Raw genomic sequence first — 20,499 nt, 5'->3', positions numbered from 1 at the left:
TATACATTAACCCAGTTCAATGGACAAAAAAATACTCATAACCACACAGAGGGCCTACCGCGAATACCGAAATTTGCAGATTGTGGGCATGTTTCTCTTTTACTACAATTTAGGCGTAATTAGAGTGACAGAGAATGATCCCCGCAATTTGCGAACTTCGGTGTTCGCGGTAGGCCCTCAGGTTGTATAATATCTATCCTAACATGGTATTGGGAGCGTGCACGATGGCAGCGCCGCTTAGCGTTCGCAACTACTGGGGAGCTATCAAATAATGAGCTCAACAAAATACAGATTATTCCTTGAAAATGTTTACTATAATACAGTTACCAATGTGCGGAATCTTTTCGTTTAAAATGTTAAACACACTTTACTTTTGCTTTACTGAAAATAGAATTGTATCTGTGTATTTTATATTATTCGGTTAACTTTCTTTGTCGTTGTTTCGTTACAAATTCAATGAAAAATGTATGTTTCATTATGTTTTGATGGCCCACTTCGTGATCCTCTTCCTGTACGTATCGTATGATGCTTTCAAGTATAAAAGTTTTGCCCTTCTTCACAGGTTTTAATCAACTCATTTTATGTTAAAACATATGTTCTTTCGCTTATCACGTTAGTTGTGACGGACGACAGACAACTCTGCGTGCCAAAAGTATGTTTCTGACGGGCTTTCAGTAACTGTCATTATAACTAATATTTCAATTACGTAATGTTGGTACACTGTATTAGCCATACTATTTTATTAACATCCAAGCAAAACTCTGCGTTGACATAGACTAGATAAAATGTTTAGCCGTTACGTTGGTAAGCCTGGAATAATACTATATGATATAAAAGTATAAAGATCTCAACTTGTAGTGTGACAGTGGCGTAAGTGAGAACTTTGTTTATTCATAATAGAAGAAACTGAAGCATTTTATAATTATATATTTAATAAGTCTTAGTACAATTAAATATGTTTTTGAGAATATTGATGTTTCATTTGACAGACATATTTTTCCTTAGATAATTGCCTCCACGGCAACGATTGTCATAGACAAATAGTCTTCTAAAAATAAGCAGGTATGTTAAAGTAGAACATACTTCACACCCTCAGAAGCTTTAAGAATTTTAGGTAAAATTCTTAAGTCCCATTCTAGAACTCAAATTCTGTAGTCTGGGCCCAAATAGCGGCTTGGTAAATAAGTCAGGGAGTTGGATTTCGCCTGGAACTTGTTTCACACTGAACTCTTCATTACTCACACATTCTCTAACAAAGAAGTGTTTTAGTTTGATATGTTTGGTGCGCTTGTGATATTCGTATTTGGGGTTGTGCGCTAAATAAACTGCTGATTTGTTGTCTAAGTTTAGGATTGGCTTTTCCGTCTTTGTTAGATCGTTAAACAGTCGATTCAGCCATAGTATTTCTTGAGCCGCTTCGCTCGCCGCTATGACTTATAAAGATCTCAACTTGTAGTGTGACAGTGGCGTAAGTGAGAACTTTGTTTATTCATAATAGAAGAAACTGAAGCATTTTATAATTATATATTTAATAAGTCTTAGTACAATTAAATATGTTTTTGAGAATATTGATGTTTCATTTGACAGACATATTTTTCCTTAGATAATTGCCTCCACGGCAACGATTGTCATAGACAAATAGTCTTCTAAAAATAAGCAGGTATGTTAAAGTAGAACATACTTCACAAAAAGCCTAATTTCTAGCTTGATGTTGGAAATATATAAAGTTTACTAGTACTGTTTCGTCCAGTATTATTTCAGTTTACCATTTATCAGCTATCGTGACCTATTTTTATCGTAAATATGATTTTAAAGCAAAAAACGTGAACAAAATAACAGAATAGTATGGGAATTGACAGAAACACACGTAGCTGTGTTGCCATATTCGGCCACATCAAGCGCTGTGATCGTTCCGGCTTCCCCCACCATCCACTTTGCACGTGTTTCGTGGCAGGTATTTGTAGAACGTAGTGATTATATGCTCTTTGGGTATTTGCTACGTCTGATCCAAAGAGTAAAGTAAGTATGTCTGATTTATCGTTGTAGTTACTAATCTTCTGACGTCAAAGAATGATCATTGATGAGGATGACTCATTATAATTTTGCATTTCGCTGTTTTTTTTCGTGACGGAAATGTTTGAATTATATACACGCTATACAGCGTGTTTAAGCTACAATTTTTATTTGAATTTCAAACTATTTACATTATATAAATATTACCTAAAATTAAATAGTACCTATATAAGGTACCCGCGAGGAAACTAAAAAAAAATAACCACGTATTCCTGAGGTCATAAAAAAGAAAAAATCTTATACAAAATCTTATGTCAAGTCCGTCAAAAAAATTTTTTGTTTGTTTTTTTTTTACTTTTTGTATGTTTTTATACATAATAAGTACATGTTCTTGGAAAAACTATGAATTAATATGAATTGGAAATTTGTTCTTGGAAAAATTATAAATTTATATGAATTGGTTTTTTTTTTTCGTAAAAACTAGTCTCTTCGAAGTGTTCCTTGTCACTTTGATATCTGTCAATAAGGACGTCTACACTTGGTCCCATAGTGGCGACATCGCCATCAAAAAGGCGTTATACACTGAAACACAATAAAAAAAGTTTTTTTTCGACGAGTCTGAACCTAGGCTAATTAAAAAAAGTTTTTATGACATTTTTGTCTCTAAATACGATCCGGAATATACTGTTAAAACCTTTTTGTTTCCTTGTGTGTGTTAAAAATTTCAACTGAGCGTCAGCGTCTAGTCAGCGCTAGTGTTGGCTGAACGTTAATTATAATTGAAAATATTGAAAATTAACCATGACAAATTCAACTGTAGACTGTATCTGTCCGTTATCGGTTTACGGTTCAATGTGTAATGGTTAATTATCAATATTTTCAATTCTAATTAACATTCGGCCAACACTGGCCAGCGCTATAAAAATTGGCGTCGCTGCGCAGTTGCGTCAACTTTGCGTTGAGCAGCAGCTATTAGGTTGACTAAGACGCCGACCGACGCTCAGGAGACGCTAGTGTGCACCACACTGGCTCTTAGGTATCTTTTTTTTATGGAGGATAGGCAGGCGTTTGACCACGATCACACCTGATGGCAAGTGATGATGCGGTCTACGGTGGAGCACGCTTACCTATGAGATACCTATTTACTCTAGCCTTAGGTAGGTTACTCTTCGAAGGCCGCAAATATATGTGACACGCTCTTATAGAGTACAAATAAGATCGTGTCAGATATTTTTGCGGCCTTCGAAGAGTAACATATTATTGCAGGTGGACTGTACATACTAACTAAAGGATTTTCAATGGAATAACAACTTCAATAGCTATGTAGCTCCTCCTTTAACTACGACCTCCATTAAAGATCAGATTTAACTTAATGGCCCACTTATTCGATTCCGAAAACTTTTTTATTTGAATCAGACTTGTCCCATTGGCTTAAAAAAGTAGATGCAGATAAAATCGCTTTGAATGAAAATGAAGCTTGAACTAGGAATACGACTAAATAGAAGTTTAACTTTGAAATTTTTATTAAGGGTATTAAAATTGCTAATTACCTACGGAACTAAACTCAAGATACTCAAAGGAGCAAAGTAAACGGTTTTTTCCGCAGCTTCACTCCGGACTCTTATCCTCCACGGCGGAGGCACCAGTATTATAATATGTATGTATATACTTTATTGTACATAGAAATAAAAACACGACAAACACAGTTACAGAGTAAATTAAATACAACAAAGGCGAACTTATCCCTGTATGGGATCTCTTCCAGTTAACCTTTGAGGAAATGAGTATTTCCTCTTGAGCGAGAAGCCCTTCGGCTTCCGAGTAGGGTTTTGGGTACTTTGGGAGATATCCATACAAAAGTAATTATGAGAAATTACTGAAACGGTTTCATGGGGAAATTTCGCAATTTCGGAAAATTTTCCAACGACAATCAGACCTCCACGTACTGTGATTAATAAAGACGTCTCAGTTATATACAGGATGATTCAGGAGACGTGAGCAGGATCAAGCCTGCATATTCAGTAAATTATCAGAAACTGTTTCGTACCAGTATTTGTGAGATTAACGTTAATTTAATTTTTACTGTTCAAAAAAAATAGTTTTATTTTATTTACGATATTTATGGTCAAACACAGAGGGTGCTTTATCCATAATAAGTGACAAATTGAATGTCATCGGAGTGTGGTTACTTTTATAAAATCGTATCTCACTCAAGTGTGACATTTTATTTTCTTCATAATCAAAGTGCTGTCATAACGGTTAAAGAGGTTTTATCTTTGTTATTTAAGTATTGTAAGGTATCCATGATTGTAGATAATCAAATTTGTCCTTAACAAAAAGTTATTTAACAGATAAAAAGCGTGATTGTTTTACTTAAATATGATGGTGAACGATTCATTAACATTTACTGATTGTGTAGGCTTAGTCCTGCTCACGTCTCATGAATCACCTGTATAAGTTACTCTATGATTAATAGTGACCGAAAAATACTTACTTATCACATGTCATTTTAATATTGTCATGATTTGATGGAGGCCATATTTTAAAAAAAGAAGAAGAAGATCGTGTCATTGACGACGACGCGTGCCTTGGCTCGTATTGTCATGACATTAAAGGTTAGATTTGACAAATCTGCGCGTCATCGTGGACGACACTAACTATACCACCTACCACCAGAAATAGGTTGCATGTAATTACCTAAACACGTCTCAGTCTTATCTTCTATATTTAAGAGCGGGGATTTACGGAATCCGCATACGTCTCAGAGATTGTTTCACTTCAGGGAAAACGATCGGGGGTTTCCGTCAAGCCACATGACGAATCAGTGAATTAATAAGAAAACGGTGACAGGAAAACGGAAACGCGGAAAGAGTTGACGGCATACCGCAAGTATTTTTCGCAATATAATGAGGTCGATTTATCTAAACCTAGCCCTTTACGGGTACGAATGTCGAACGGAGTCGCCACTAGGATGTCGAACGGGTGCATAGACAAGATGCCAATCGTTAACGCTCCGTAGCGAACAAAACGCAACTGTCTCTGTCGCACTAATATGGAAGAGTGATAGAGAGAGACAACTGCGCTACGCTATGGAACGTGAACGATTGGCATCTTGTCTACGCACCCAGGTGTAGACTATTGACGATTTGGGAATGCGAATCTTCGGTTAAGCTAGGAAATTAGAAAGGAACAAATGATATGGCACGGCGCGCAAAACTTGCGATGGAAGATTTAGCGATCGCGTGGGATTTAACGTTTCACCTCAACAACTCTGAAAGTATACATTTGTTTAAAGTTTTGCTAGTCGAATCCCTCAACTGTCTCAGTAGCTATTCTTATTTTATCCTAAAATTATATTGCAACTGAAAATAAAGACATGTTTGGTCGGTTTTATTTTCTATCGTGCCAACTCTAACCTTTTAAGGCCCCGTGGGTTTAGGGTCTTCTCCCACTCTTACCATAGAGAAATATGTAAGCAGTTTTCTAATCAAAACGCTTATGATTTTCGTAGTCGACATCTACCACTACTTGGCTCTAGATGTCACAAGTATCGCGACTGACGGAAGAAAATGCAAACGTGCCAAAGATATATGCAACGGAGTAGATCTATGTCTACAACACGGCAAGAAGCAAAGGTGGAAATGATTATGTGGCTCGCATGCAGGAGGACTAGGGTTTCTGCTAGAGAATTCTTGAGGCGAGAAATCTCGAGAAATTCGTCCTTCGCCGAGGCGGGAAAAAAAACTCAATGCCTCGAAATCTCGAAAAATAAATCTCGTGTTATAGTAAAAAGAAAACACTCGTATAACACTTGATGTGTCTACAGTGTGTCCCTAGCCATTGGACAAAGCCGAAATGTACATATGCATTAGGGTATTTAGAACCAGTGTACAAAGTATGATAACAACCGGTGCGGTGTAGCCGTTTCGAAGAAGGGTCCGGGTATGGAACCTTCTTCGACCTTTTTGATTAACTTTTTTATTTATGACACTAATAAGCTTCTGACTTTTGAAAAATGTCATCATTATCAAATATTTCGAACAAATTGTCAAAAACACTGCCAAAGATTAACACAGTGTGTTTCTTTTTGTTGTCGATTGTTGCAAACAACTTTTGTTAGATAATTTTATTTTTTTATCTTTTGTTCTAATTAAAAAAATATTAACGTCAGAGCATTCCTGAGAAGTAACCCTACGTGGGATTTCAGGTTTTGTCCAATGGCTAAGGTCACCCTGTATAGTGTATTTCTTTAGGTAGTTAAATAAATGCAGACAATGTTTTTTTTTACATTTTAGACACTTAAACATTTATTAGTTAATCAACCAAATAATAAACTGCCTTGATTCGTCCTCTATCGTTCTGGCTTCAATAGATTTTCATATTATGTAACTTTTGAACTAATGTCTAAAGAATTCGTCTCGTGTAAGGTTCATTACAATGCTTCCTTTAGCATTAGAAAAAGGTAAACAATCTTGACGCGTTTTTTATTAAAAACGCTTTAAAAAATTACTATTACTTATGAAAGCAAAATAATGTAAGTATACGATTTATAATTGTTCCATATTCCCTCGACTTATTTTTCAAAGGTGTTTTTCAATAAAAAGACTAATTACTAAAAGACGAATTACAGGGCCATGCAATAACAAATATTACAAAACTAATTAACTATTCATAATTCAAATCATCCCGATATATTCCTATTGGCAAAATAGCACGATTTTAGCCGCTTTATTGTTACGCTGAGTAAGTATATTACGTAGTAAATCTTCTATAAGTTTGTCACATCGAGTTAAATGAATTCACTTGAATATTTACCATTTGTATGATTATTGATCTCACCTACGACTCCTATGAAGCAAAAAAAGACTTTCAAAATTTCTCGAGTTACTCGAGAAACTTGATGTGAAAGTGTTCAAGAAGGCGATCTACATGATATAATTTTTAGCTTTTATGCAAAAATTAACACAAATTTTTAGGACGCCGTTTCACCTATAATTATGATTTTTTTCTATCGAGCGGAAGTCACAAAATCAGGTTTCAAATCGATGAAGTTACTAGAAAAACGCCCTGAGCTGAGATTGCTATTCATATTTTTCGTACACGTATTTAGGCCAAGCAATAGGAAGGTAGGTATATAGGGAAATGCTTGCAACACAATTCTCGACTCTGCAACTTTGTTTCGACTAGTTAGAAGATGAACATAACAAAAGTCCTCGGCCGTAGCCCTTGAGCTGGGAGGGCGAGGAGGGTTTAAAGGTCCCATTTTTTTGGTTTTTCACTTATATCTTGGAAACTTTGCATCTTAGCGACATAACTACTTACACAAAACGAAAGCTGATTAAATTTGCTGCAAGTTTAATTTAGTCAAGCTTTTCGATATCTTAAATAGTTTTTGAGATATCCTTATAAAGTTTATTTGGGGCTCTTATAAATTTTATCTTGATATTAGTAAAGCGACTAGGCCATGCTCGGTATCGTTTTTGTATAAATCGGCAAACATTTTTTTTTTCTCCTCTTCATGTTTAAACTGCTGAACTGATTTAATTGGGTATAGAGATATTTAATGTACCGAGACAGAACATAAGATAGTTTTTTATCTCAAAAGGATAGGTGTGAACTGGGGTTTGGGTGAATTCAGCTTCATGAATATAGAAATTATGTATCATATCTGTAATCTACATTCAATAATAAGGTATTTTGTTAATTTATTAAAACGAATCCTCTATTCTGTAACTATAAATAGAGCGCTGGTAGATAGAATAAAACAGTGAATTAGTGGTAAAACTTGCCTGGGATAAGTTTTCAAACTTTACAGTAACACAGCCAACATAAAACCCACCATAATCTCAAACTTGTAGCGTACATTTTAGCTTGCGTTAATCTTACACAAAGTAATCCCAAGTATAATTAGTGGCTGCACTGAAAAATTGCATTGCTCTCGCTGGATCTAGCCACCAAGGTACTTAGCAAAGAAATACGTGTACCGTAATTTTATTTGTAAGTCTGTTTGTCAATTACGTAATGTTTTATTGCTTACCATTAGCGGTTCTTGGGTACGCTAGATGATATCAAAATTAAAAATATATATATATTATTTCCTATACATCATACAGGGTTGTTTCCTTTTAGATCCGTTGATGCCAAAAGTGAGCGTCCATACTTAATGATACGATGTTATGATACGATACGATGATACGCTACCGGTTAGTATGGACGCATTATTTCATGCCACGATGCTAGTGATACGGCATATCCAAAGTGAGCGTCCATACTTAGGATACGCGAGCTCGATACGATACCCATGATCGTGATCGGCAAAATGATACAAGTGTGGACCCAACTTTATAAGAACAGGTAAAGGTATCACAGACAGGCTGAGTAATCGTCAGCTCTTATGTGTGAATACAGCTCGAAGACTGTTTCAGCGCGGCTTACGTGGGCGATGACTCGCGAATGGCGATGGCGAGGCGGCCCAACGGCATTCGGAGATCGCCCACGTAGGACACTTCAGTACATTGTGCAACGAGGAGGGTAAGTGAAATTTTGGATACGAGGGTGGTAATTCCCGACAGCCGCAGGCTGAAGGGAATTAAAGACCCGAGTTTGCAATATTCTTACCCCCGGAGATACACACAATGTTTTTCATCACACTTGCGAAGAAAAAACTAAATTTTAAGCAAAATTATTCTTAAATACGGTGACATATCAAACATTCGTCCACCATTTTGTAATTTCTTGGCAGGTGAGGCATCGAAGGCACAGACCTATTCGGCATTCAGCCACGATTGAAAATTATGTAAAAATATTTTAATCGGCTATTAAAATAATCAAATTAAATAATTTTAAACATAAACAAAAATATTAAATTATAAACGTCAGTATTTTAAAAGTAAAACTCACTTAATGCTACTTGGTTTGTATGAATAAGTGACAGAATTAAAGAAAAAACCTATATAACCTACTTGGACCTTTTTAAATCGAGAGTGAATAGACATCTTTTAGGTAAGCATGTTCCATCCTAGACTACATCATCGGCACTTTCCATCAGGTGAGATTGTGGTCAAATTCTTACCTTTTCGTAATAAAAAAAAGAAAAAAAAACTCCCTAGGGAGTTATATCTTTTTTTTCACAATCCACAACTCCCGCGGGAACAAAATAGCCCTTTGTCCTTCAGCACACCTGCATAAAATAAGATCTTTTTCGAGCAAGTGTGATGAAAAGGATTGAATTCACCCGCGCCGCGCCGCGCCGCTTCGTGTTCGCGAGTTATTCGCTCAGGTAAGACACTGCCTTTGCCTCGATAGGGCTACATTTTCTGCTTTTTCAAAGTTATACACTCTGCTTTGACTATACATACTATAACGTACGTACATACTGTATATACTTATAGTCGTACTTGCACAAGCCATAAAAAGATCAAATACGGCGTTCTCTGAACAAAATTGGCAGAATTAAATTAATCTTTGTGTTCCTAAGATGTATTTAAGAAGTGGAGCCACCCCAGCGATTGATAATAAACATGTTTTCACCGTCATTACGGAAGGTGGAGATATGGAACTAAATCTTCATGTACCAAAAAGTGTCATCAAAAACTTTAAATAGGTGGCGGTACAATACCTAGAGTACTTGAACAAAAAAATCAAATCATACATAGACAGCGCAATTCACTCCTTCAATGATGCCTAGGTTCTTAGCTACTCTAGCGCTACTCTGGGGAGATTTGGAACTATTATTTATAGCTGACAGCTGGACACTTTTGCAATAGTTCTACCATAAGAAATGCCACTCCTCTTAATTCCACACTCCATAACCGTCACTAAGCAAAAAATGACAACTTACTTCCCTTAAATGGCATTTTACCAGTTAGGCACACGCCTTCACTGCCACCAACGCATATGAGAACAGAGGTCTGTTCTCGCACAAAATTTAATCATCACACTCGCACAAAAGTAACATCACAGAAATGCTAATGGATAATAAATACAGAAAACATTTTTTATTAGCTGGTTAAAAACCCACACGCACGCATACACAGCTTGCCCACCACCTAAATGGCTACGGCTTGAGTATCAAATTCTGCACTGAGAATAGACAACGGGAGGCCTTAGTGTTACGTGTGTATGTACCTATATACTTACTTTACTCTTTGGTATGTACATAGTTATGTGTCAAACCGTAAACTGTGACGTCATACAATTTTCAAAGAGCGTTTTGGGCGCGAAAGCATGGTTCAAAATATATTTTGTTAATTTAACATATTTAAAGCCGTTTTTAGGCTAAAAGTTAAATTTTAGGGCAACGTTTGGTTAATATAGAACGTATTACAAGCGTTTCAAAAAATTGGAAATAACCCTATTTACTGTCAAAAATTGGACGCAGCGGTCAAATAACTTTGTCAGTAGAAAAAGCCGCGAAATTAAAATTTTCTTTTGGGACGATAACCCTTCGCGTCTTCATTTTTATATTTGTTGCTGTTTTCTGCTGACGAAAATGGCTTGATAGACTTTAAAAAGTGATGCTTGAGATTGTAGAGAATTAAAGATACCCAATTCGGACTCAACGCGGAACGACACATTGCAAATTGACGTTTAAACGTCAATGTCATTGTCAGTCAAGTGGCGTAAATTAGACATCGAGTATGCGACGAGTATAGAGCTCGACACGTGTGTTTAATAAATATTAAAATTAAGTGCGATTTTTAATAATAAGTACTTGTGTGTTGACCTCAGAAACACTTTAAATTTGATTATAATGTCTGACGGCAGCGACGGCCAATTTAGCGATTACGAGAATGACATTTCCATTAAGGTTAAGTCAGTACGGGTGAGTTCGTTTCTAGTTCACAAATCTTATAGAAATATTGTAGTTTATACTGTTACTGTAATTTTTTGATCAACTAATAACTAAAGATTAATTTCGTAACCAGTACAGAACGTTTGTATATTTCTACTACCTATATTCTGCCTACCTAGTGACATAATTATTTTCATAATATTTCTCGGTTTGCTTATAGATCTTACGCTGTCTATAAATCGTTAATAGCTAGTTACAGTAAAATACCCTGCATTGAGAGCTCTAATCAACTTAACATTTTTCTTTTCCAGTTTGCAGAAACACTGGATGTCAAAACACTCAGCAGCAATGCAGAGAGTGACTATGATTCTGATGAATACTTCCAAGACTCAGATGATCCAACAAATAACTCGGGCAAACTTAAAAGTAATACTCAGGCACCTTCAAACAAAGTTAGCACATTCCAGCCCAGTGAAAAGTTATTTAAAAAGTATGTTAACAAAATCAATGTTGATAGTTACGATCCAATGGACCGTACAAATAAGTTCATTGATAGCAATGACAGAAAGGTTGACAGCGGCAGGATTAGAACAAAGGATAAGCATGACAGAGCCACCGCAGAGCAAGTCATGGATCCACGCACAAGAATGATTCTCTTCAAATTGTTAAACAGAGGTATAATCAATGAAATCAATGGTTGCATATCTACTGGTAAAGAGGCCAATGTCTACCATGCTACATCTAAAGATGGAAAGGATTATGCTATTAAAATCTACAAAACATCAATCTTAGTGTTTAAAGACAGAGATAAGTATGTATCAGGAGAATACAGATTCAGAAATGGCTACTGCAGATCTAACCCTCGTAAAATGGTGAGAACCTGGGCTGAGAAGGAAATGAGAAATCTTGTACGAATGTTCAATGCAAAGTTAAATGTTCCAGAGCCGATAATCTTACGAAGCCATGTACTAGTCATGACTTTTATGGGTGATGATGGTTGGCCTTCTCCGAAACTCAAGGATGTTGAAATTTCCCAATCACAAGCCAGATCTTTGTACCGGGATTGCATAATAATGATGTGGAAAATGTTCAACATTTGCAAACTTGTCCATGCAGATTTATCAGAATATAATCTTCTGTACCATAAAGGAAATGTAGTAGTCATTGATGTGTCACAGTCTGTGGAACATGACCATCCACATGCGTTTGAATTTTTAAGAAAAGATTGCACTAATATATCAGATTTCTTTAGGAAGAATGGTGTTGCCACACTGACTGTGAAGGAACTTTTTGATTTCATTACTGACTCAGCTATAAATGAGGGTAATCTGGAAGAGTGCCTGGAGAAACTCTCAGAGAAGGCATCTACAAGGAATTTTGAGGAAATGACAGCACAAGAACAAGTGGAAGAAGAGGCGTTCAAAAATATCTATATTCCTAAGAGACTTACAGAGGTGAGACTGCTTAGCTTAAATTCTATAGAAAAAGTAGTTTAACCCTCTGACCGCCAAAGACTGATGACTGAGACATTACAAAAAGGTTCATGGTTTGTGCAAGGTCAATGGTTTATTAAGTGTTTTCACTGGTCACTGATGTATCAGGCAACTGAGGCTAAAGTCCACAATGGGGACCGAAGAGGCATAGTCCGTATACTACTGTCAGATTCATTCCTTGCTGCATCAAATGCTGAAACATTTAACATTGTGATATTGAGGGACAAGCATCCTTTGGCCATCTACTCACCTACCACTGACTGGTCAAACCAATTTCTTAAGGTCTCAGCTTCAGATGTGGCCAATGTGATTGGCTCATTTTGTAACGGCTCTACGTCAGGATTAGATGGTCTTTACGACAAATTGCATTTATTTTTGATATTTTGGTTGGTTTTTGCAATAAATAAATTTTTAGTAATAGTTAAAACATTACAATTGGATAGTGAAATAACATTTAGTTTTATTGTGTTCTTACTTACCTTACTATAGATCGTGTCATTCACGAAGACGCGTGCCTTGACTCGTATTATCATGCTATTGAAGATTAGATTTGACAAATCTGCGCATCATCGTGGATGACACGAACTATAATGATATATATCAGTAAGATAAGTAAGATAACACAATAAATAAGGTAATAAGCTGTTCAGATTTACAGACCTGATTTCTAAATTTGTTATGGTGTAGTTTTTCAAACTTTCATTAAAAATAATGTTTTTGTTATGGTTCATTACAGGTTATAAACTATGAAAGGGATATCAACAAAGCTAAAAAAGGTGAAACAGAAGATCTAACATACAAGAAAATTGCCGGTTTTAATGAGGACCTTAGTACTGTCAATAAACCAGAGATTTTGGAAGAATGTGATATTTCTGGCAGTGGGTCTGGTAGCGGCTCGGAATCTTCAGATGATGAAGATGGAGATTCTCGTAAGTCATTTTCATACAAAATGTTGTCAACTGAGTTTTAATTTGTAACAGACTAAACTTATTTGTATTTATTTCTTGTGCATTTAGGGACTTTATTCTTTTCTGTGAATCTGTATGGAATTAGTTTAGAAAAAGTTAGAATCGAATAGACACCATTCCGTGTCCCATTATCGATGAATAGACTATTATCAACATTATTTTAATGAGAGGTTCATCAGCTGTCACTTAAGTGTGCTCTTACACTAAGTGAAATTTCTTAAACCATAAGGCCCCGTGGGTTCAAGTTCACTCTCACTGATTTTCGGATTATTGACGTTACCAGAGAAAGACCTCAAGTATGTTAATGAATTAAATTTTTGGCAACCAATTTGATCTAAAAAAAGCTACGATTTTCAAAAGCTACTGTCTTCAAATGGCTACTGTCTTAAACCTAGTTCACCTTAAAAATTCTTGCAATAGAAATAATAACGCTATCTCTTTTATATTTTTTTAGACCAGGCGAAAGTGAAAGAGATGGCATTATGGCCTCAATTGGCAGTTGCATGTGGTATTGCGATTATATAACGAAAATAAAATATTTTATTTTAAGGACCATGGGCAACTTTGTATGGAGCCTGGTCCAAAAACCAACAGAAGCGAGAGTTAAGTCATTAGATACGAGTAGGTATTTCTATGTACTTCATTTCGATCTAGGGGCACCAAGCGGAGTTCCATTGCAGAACTAAGATATTTGTATTTTAGTCGAAATTTCATCACCCTTATTACCTAGGCAATAGAGTCCAAGTAGTCGTAGATAGATGTTATCACACCGTTGCAAGCGCCGCAAACCATTCGCCGCTCTCGCCCAGTGGTGGACATTGTTTATTATGTATTTTATTTCTGTCACTGATTGTGTTAATAAACTACTTTACCTTATTCTTAGATAGTCAATTTATTAATGTGTTAATATTTTGTTAAACAGATACCAAATTCAAATCATCTGCTCGTCCGAGGGACGAATCTCCCAACACTAAGAAGGCACGGAAAAAAGCAGTGAAAGAAGAAAAGGCAGAAAAAAGGAAGACGAAAGTCAAGAAGCACGTCAAAAAGAGGAGGGACAAAGGTTCAGGGAAAAAATAGAATGGCAACTAACCTAAGTGAGCAGATTTAAAGGAAACAGTCATTCAGAGAAAATTGTGCCTGTGATGAAGTGAGAAAAAATATCTTTATTGAAAGATGCTGAAGGTCCCTTTTTCTATAGAATGACACAAAATTATAGAGTAAATAAGTATGAAATTATATTTAGTTACATAAATAAAAAGAATTTTATTTTTAAGAATTTATTTCATCAAGAGTATGAATGTTGATTATTATATTTATACACCTAGGCTGAAGCGGAGGACCCGTGCAAAATCGCCTTTTCATACAAACGTGGACTACGCTAGGGAAAGGGGACGGCCGTTACTCCATACAAACGTAGTCCCCATTTTCCTCTCTGGATATTAATATTATTAAAAATATTTTGATGCACTTTGCCGGTCACAGTGAGCTTTTCGAGGTTGCCATTGCCACCGTCTTTTCTTGCAATATGAACGAAATTGGTTTATTTATTTCATACATGTGAATTATAAGATGTTCGTACTGATTTTTTTTAAGATGTGTCCCGCCGAGTTTCTTGCCGGTCCCATATTGTGACAGTGTTGGGTAAAAATCAATTCGAATAAGAATAAAAACAGAAATTTTATTCTTATTCCAACACAATGGAATAAGAATAAATCCATCCCTTTTTATTTTATAATACCATGAAATGGAATAAATCATGCATTTTTATTTTAAATGAAGAATAAGAGACGGAATAATTATTCCAGAAATGGAGTTATTTTAAATAAGGTTTTAGTGGAATAACATGTTATTTAGAATTAGAATGAAGTTTGTAGTTGTCGTTAGGTCAATCTTGCGAGTCGATTAACCTACTACCACTTCCTGACGTTCGATTTGGCACAAATTTCGTATACTTGAGTATCTGGTGGACTTGGTGACTGTGCAATATTATGATGCCATGAAGCTGGTGTGATGATGGAGCCAGGGTGGCCAAAGGTACTCCTAAAGTAAACAAAATAAAAGACACCGTGTTTCGGCTCATTCGATGTGTCCTGGCAAACACTTTGATGTTTTATGATTTTACTGAACACCGACGGCTGGCGGCTCTTCAAAAGATCTTTGAGCATGTTATTTTGCCGTTTAATAATATGAAGAATTTTTAAATAACAGGTATTTATAAAGACCGTGTAATAAATCAGTAAGTAATAAAAGTTCGGTAGCAAAAAGGACTCTAAAAGCACCGAAGTTAATTTATAAAGACGAAAATATATCCAGTCATCGTAACTTAAACAAATGTATTTTGCAGTAGCGGCGGCTCCATACAACCCGATTCCCATGGGTTTTACTATTTGCTATTTTAAATTTGCGTCCGTCCGTAGTCGATCCAAACTATACCCAAGTACCTACTTTCATACATGACATACTTACATAGGTACCAGCTTCATCGGCTTTATAAAGAAAAATTCTCACCTTACAATTCTTATTCATGGAATATTATTTCAAATAAAAAATCATGTTTTTTTTATTTGAATAAGAATAATTTATTTCCATTCAATTTCCTCACCGAAGAATTATTCCAGACGGAATTATTTAAAATAATTTTGACGGGAATAAAATCAACGTGATTTTATTCTTACAAATTCTTATTCCAATCATGATTTTATTCTTGAATGCCCAACACTGTATTGGGATACCCACCTGGGTGTAGGGTTAGAGCCGGCGTAGCTTTAATGATAATGTAATATGCCTACTTGACAAATAAACTATCTTTAGATATCTTTATAAATTAAGTATTTCTATCAATGGGAATAATCACGACACTTCCTGTCTAGCGAGTTCTGTCAGGCCATGGCATCGTAAAAGGTGTATACGGCTACCAACAGTATGACTACCTACGTAACTTACTTTCTGTGTATCTCGCTCGCACTCGCATAATAGTGCGAGCGAGATGTATGGAAAGTAAGTCTACTATTAAATTCGCTCTGACGATCTTTTTACGCCGAATATTTTTCATAAAACCACTTCTTTTGACACAAAAGAAGTTTTTTTGATGAACAATGTTAACCAGAGATTACAAAATAAGTTTTGTGTCTTAATAAACTTGTGGGACCCCCCGTCTCCTAATAAAATACCAAATATCTAGTTAAATGTTTCGAATAATTGACTACAATAAAACAAACTTTCTATTTATTTATTAAAACATTTAATTAAAATGTTGTTTTTTATGTGGATTTTCATTTAACACCTGGTCTGTTTAGTCTGAAACAATGTAAAAAATATAAATATGCGTATGCGTATGTAGATTGTCACCTTCGCTAGGCCACCTGTTAGGTGGGGTGTTTTTTTTTTTTTTTTTTAATTTTGCGAGGTAAATATATAGGTCTGTAGGTAGGTAGGTAGGTAGGTATAGGAAAAAAAATTGGGTCTTCCATAGAAGACATCTATATCTGTGATCAGCCAAAATGTATAAAGCAGCGATTTTTTTTGTGATTTTGGGGTTGTTCCTATAGCAATAGCTCAGTATAAGCAAATCTGAAGGAAACATCATACCACAATCATCAAAAGCAACACATTTGCCGCACTTGTCCTCGTAGGAACCTCTTTTGCAATAACAGCGGCATACGTCTTGTGGTGTGGGGGCGAACGGGGGGGACTTATATCTATCTGCGCAAGTCCCCGTGTCCCAGTCGGACCGGCATTCATATATTTTATTGGGATCCTGGCATCTTGCTGCAAAATAAAAACAAATATAAACCTTTAGTGCACTATCTAGTACCTACAGTCAGCATCAAAAATCAAAAGTAGCGGATCAAATAACGATTCATAAGTATATATATCCATTGTGTAACAGCTTAACAAAAAGTGATGGATTATTTAATATAGAACAAATATTGATGCTGACTGTAGTCTAGTAGCAGTAGTAGTAAAAGTTCTAGTATGAATTTAAAGTCTACATAAACACTCTAGATTAACAAGAAAAATCAGTAAAAAAATGTTAGAGGTAAAGAGGCATGTGGTAATAATTAACATGGAAAGATAAGTAGAAAGTAGATTTCACGTAAAGAGCCCACCGCTCGCATAAAAGAAACAATGGCATTTGTCAGTGTTAGGCAAAAATGAATTCGAATAAGAATAAGAATAAAATCAGAAATTTTATTCTTATTCCAACACAATGGAATAAGAATAAATACATCACTTTTTGTTTTAAAATAACATGAAATGGAATAAATCATGCAATTTTTATTTTAAATGAAGAATAAAAGACGGAATAATTATTCCAGAAATGGAGTTATTCTAAATAAGGTTTTAGTGGATTAACATGTTATTTAGAATTGAAGTTGTCGTTAGGTTAATCTTGCGAGCCGATTTACTACCACTTCCTGACATTCGATTTGGATTATATTTCGTATACTTGAGTATCTGGTGGACTTGGTGACTGTGCAATATTATAGCGCCATGAAGCTGGTCTGATGATGGAGCCAGAAGGTGGCCAAAGGAACTCTTAAAGGAAACAAAATAAAGACACAGTGTTTCGGCTCAGTCGATGTGTCTTGGACTTTGATGTTTTATGCTATCCAGGGTCCACGCCAGAACTGGACTGGATGGTAACCAAGGCCGTCATGTTATGAAACTACGCCTTCTCATCCATTTAGTGCTCGTTTGATTCGTCGATAGTAATATTTACATATTCAGACAAAATATTATGTTGGAAATAGAATTGGTATTTTATTCTTGAATGCCCAATACTGGCGTTTATTTAACTGATTTGGGTATGAGGCCTCAATATCATTTGAGAAAATTCGTACTATTCGCTATGTGCACGACTGTCACGCAACCTAGCGTCCGCAAGTCTAGGGGAAAACGTCAATTCACTTCATCTTATAAAACTACTCCAACGCTAAAAACTACTGAACGGATTATCAAACGACTTTCGTCTATCAATAGAGTGATTCTTGAGGAAAGCTTAGGTATATATAACTCTAAGGTTTTGTGTAAATTGGTTGAAATATAAAGTTTGAGCTATAGCAACACAATGTATGGTGGGGTTGTGTCTCATTCATTGGTCTGCAAAAAAGTCCGCGATGTTAAATGTCTATCTTTTAAGGATAACTTACTATACCCATTCTTAACTTCTAGAAAAAGATCACGTAATATTTATTTTATAAGCTATACATTATTAACCATTATCAAATTAAATACGTTAGTTATATTAATCATTTCATACAATGGTTCCTTACACCATACAATTTAAATGAATATTGAAGGAGTAATCGTAAATTAAAGTTTCATTTCGAGCCATATAACTTGTACGAAATGTTAAAGACGCTATCCGCAGTTAGGTCTAATTTTTACCACTTTATGCGCTGGGATCGCTTTACTTACCCCCACCATGCACTTCGCACGGTCCCAATACTTGGTCCCCAAAATATATAATGAATTACCGTATGATATGAGGAAATGTAAATCCTTAGGATGTTTAAATTTAAAATGAGAGAGTATCTCTTAAACAATTAAGTGAAGTTACCACCATAAGTTTATAAGATTGTATTTAAACTAAAGTAATTAGACTAATTAGCCAAACTGTCCCGCAAAAAATGTAAAAGGGGTTGTTAACGTGAATAAACCATTTTTTTTTACTGATCTGGTGACAACATTTATATTCCCGTTGCATCCTATAGGAGCTCAGAGTCTACTCTGATGTGCAAAATAATTCCAAAAATTGGAGCAAGTAGTTTTTAAGAAAACGATTGTCATTTAACCTTTCAACTCAGGGGGGAAACCAGGCCGTATTGGGAGTCCAGTTTCCTCACGATGTTTTTCTAATTATACCGAAAAGCGATTGGTATATAGCTACACAAACTATAAGGTATGGTAACGCTATTAATAACTTTTTACAAAAAAAAAAACTATGCCATTCAGTTTCCTTAAATGTACTTAGCCATACCCACAGTTTACAGAGTTAAAAAAATACCGGTAGGTATATGCCAATCGCTTTTCGGTGTAGAAAATCATCGCGTATGTATATCAAATGATATTTCGCACATAAATTTCAGGGCAACTCATTGGTTCATGCCGGGGTTCGAAACGTTCTTGGATTAAGCATTAAATATGCCCGAAGCAATAAAAAATATTGCATCGTGTTTCGGAAGGTTACGCCGTTACTACTTAATTAAAATCAAACTCAATATGCAAAAGCCTAAACTACTTTAATAATATTAAAAATATAAAGACTTACGTGTCGGTGATTCGGAGTACGCAAACCCGAACAAAATACAGACAAAGAAAATGAAATAAAATATACGCGCCATTTTAACGAGCACACGACTAACGAACTCGAGGTGTATAAGGATAATAAATATAACAATGTTATTTACAATTTTATAAAACATGGAAAACACGAGTGCACTTATTATACTTTGCCTACTGTAAATAAGGCGCAGCACACACAATCACGCCACGCGTCTTGAAAGTATTTTTCAACACACTTGCTCGAAAAAGATCTTATTTCATGCAGGTCATGCAGGTGTACTGAAGGACAAAGGCCTATATATTTCCCGTGGGAGTTATGGATTGTGGAAAACAAAATCTATAGCTCCCTAGGGAGTTACATACAGCTTTTTTATTACTTAAGTCACTTATTCATACAAACCAAGTAGCATAAATGAGTTTTGCTTTTAAAATACTGATGTTTATAATTTAATATTTTTGTTTATGTTTAAAATTATTAACTTAATTTGATAATTTAACAGCCGTTTAAAATATTTTGAAGTGTTATGAAAAACATTGTGTGTAACTCCAGGGGTTAGAATATTGCAAACTCGGCTCGTATCCAAAATTTCACTTACCCCCCTCATTGCACAACGTACTATTTATTAAATCTTTGAATAAGCGACATCAATTTCCGTACCCCTCCAAATTCCAATTCTCCTTTACTGCCCCTTTCCCTATAAAGACTATATTATTAACTATTATGCGTTTAGCTGTTTGTGAGTTTAAGTATAACTACTCGCACGAACATTTCCAATTATCATGGAGCGAGTGCCGAGTAAGTAAAAATATAATAATACAGGCTGGCCCTTAAATACGTTGACAAACAAGTTTTAGGAATAATTTTCTTACTTATAACTATTAAGCTTCTGTACCGTTATTTGAAGCCTATTTAATATTTGAGAGTGCGATGCTGTTTGAC

The 20,499-nt window shown here is 35.4% G+C and overlaps 2 protein-coding genes across 2 annotated transcripts; one reads left to right on the top strand and one right to left on the bottom strand.

Moving 5' to 3' along the window:
• The first annotated feature begins 10,619 nt into the window (after window positions 1–10,619).
• Window positions 10,620–16,534, top strand: LOC133523695 (serine/threonine-protein kinase RIO1-like). The gene is made up of 4 exons (XM_061859371.1): window positions 10,620–10,837; window positions 11,119–12,261; window positions 13,037–13,229; window positions 14,191–16,534. The coding sequence occupies exons 1-4, from the start codon at window positions 10,766–10,768 to the stop codon at window positions 14,346–14,348; spliced, it is 1,566 nt and encodes a 521-aa protein (XP_061715355.1). The 5' UTR covers window positions 10,620–10,765; the 3' UTR covers window positions 14,349–16,534.
• On the bottom strand, window positions 16,490–19,699 carry LOC133523696 (uncharacterized). The gene is made up of 3 exons (XM_061859372.1): window positions 19,546–19,699; window positions 16,860–17,039; window positions 16,490–16,568 (listed from the first exon to the last, which is right to left on the bottom strand). Exons 1-3 carry the CDS (start codon window positions 19,697–19,699, stop codon window positions 16,564–16,566), a joined length of 339 nt encoding a protein of 112 aa, XP_061715356.1. The 3' UTR covers window positions 16,490–16,563.
• Window positions 19,700–20,499: the final 800 nt, after the last annotated feature.

The sequence above is a fragment of the Cydia pomonella genome, chromosome 12 (genome assembly GCF_033807575.1).
Source record: "Cydia pomonella isolate Wapato2018A chromosome 12, ilCydPomo1, whole genome shotgun sequence".
NCBI lineage: Eukaryota > Metazoa > Arthropoda > Insecta > Lepidoptera > Tortricidae > Cydia > Cydia pomonella.
This window is presented reverse-complemented; position numbering and strand designations above follow the sequence as displayed.

What these genes read in the sequence shown, in the direction of transcription:
- LOC133523695 (XM_061859371.1), top strand. Translation starts at nt 10,766, where the DNA reads ATGTCTGACGGCAGCGACGGCCAATTTAGCGATTACGAGAATGACATT. An exon ending in TTAAGGTTAAGTCAGTACGG is followed by an intron (nt 10,838 to 11,118) that starts GTGAGTTCGTTT and finishes TTTCTTTTCCAG; the next exon opens with TTTGCAGAAACACTGGATGT. An exon ending in TTCCTAAGAGACTTACAGAG is followed by an intron (nt 12,262 to 13,036) that starts GTGAGACTGCTT and finishes GGTTCATTACAG; the next exon opens with GTTATAAACTATGAAAGGGA.
- LOC133523696 (XM_061859372.1), bottom strand. Translation starts at nt 19,699, where the DNA reads ATGTTTTATAAAATTGTAAATAACATTGTTATATTTATTATCCTTATA. An exon ending in GTACTCCGAATCACCGACAC is followed by an intron (nt 17,040 to 19,545) that starts GTAAGTCTTTAT and finishes TTTATTTTGCAG; the next exon opens with CAAGATGCCAGGATCCCAAT.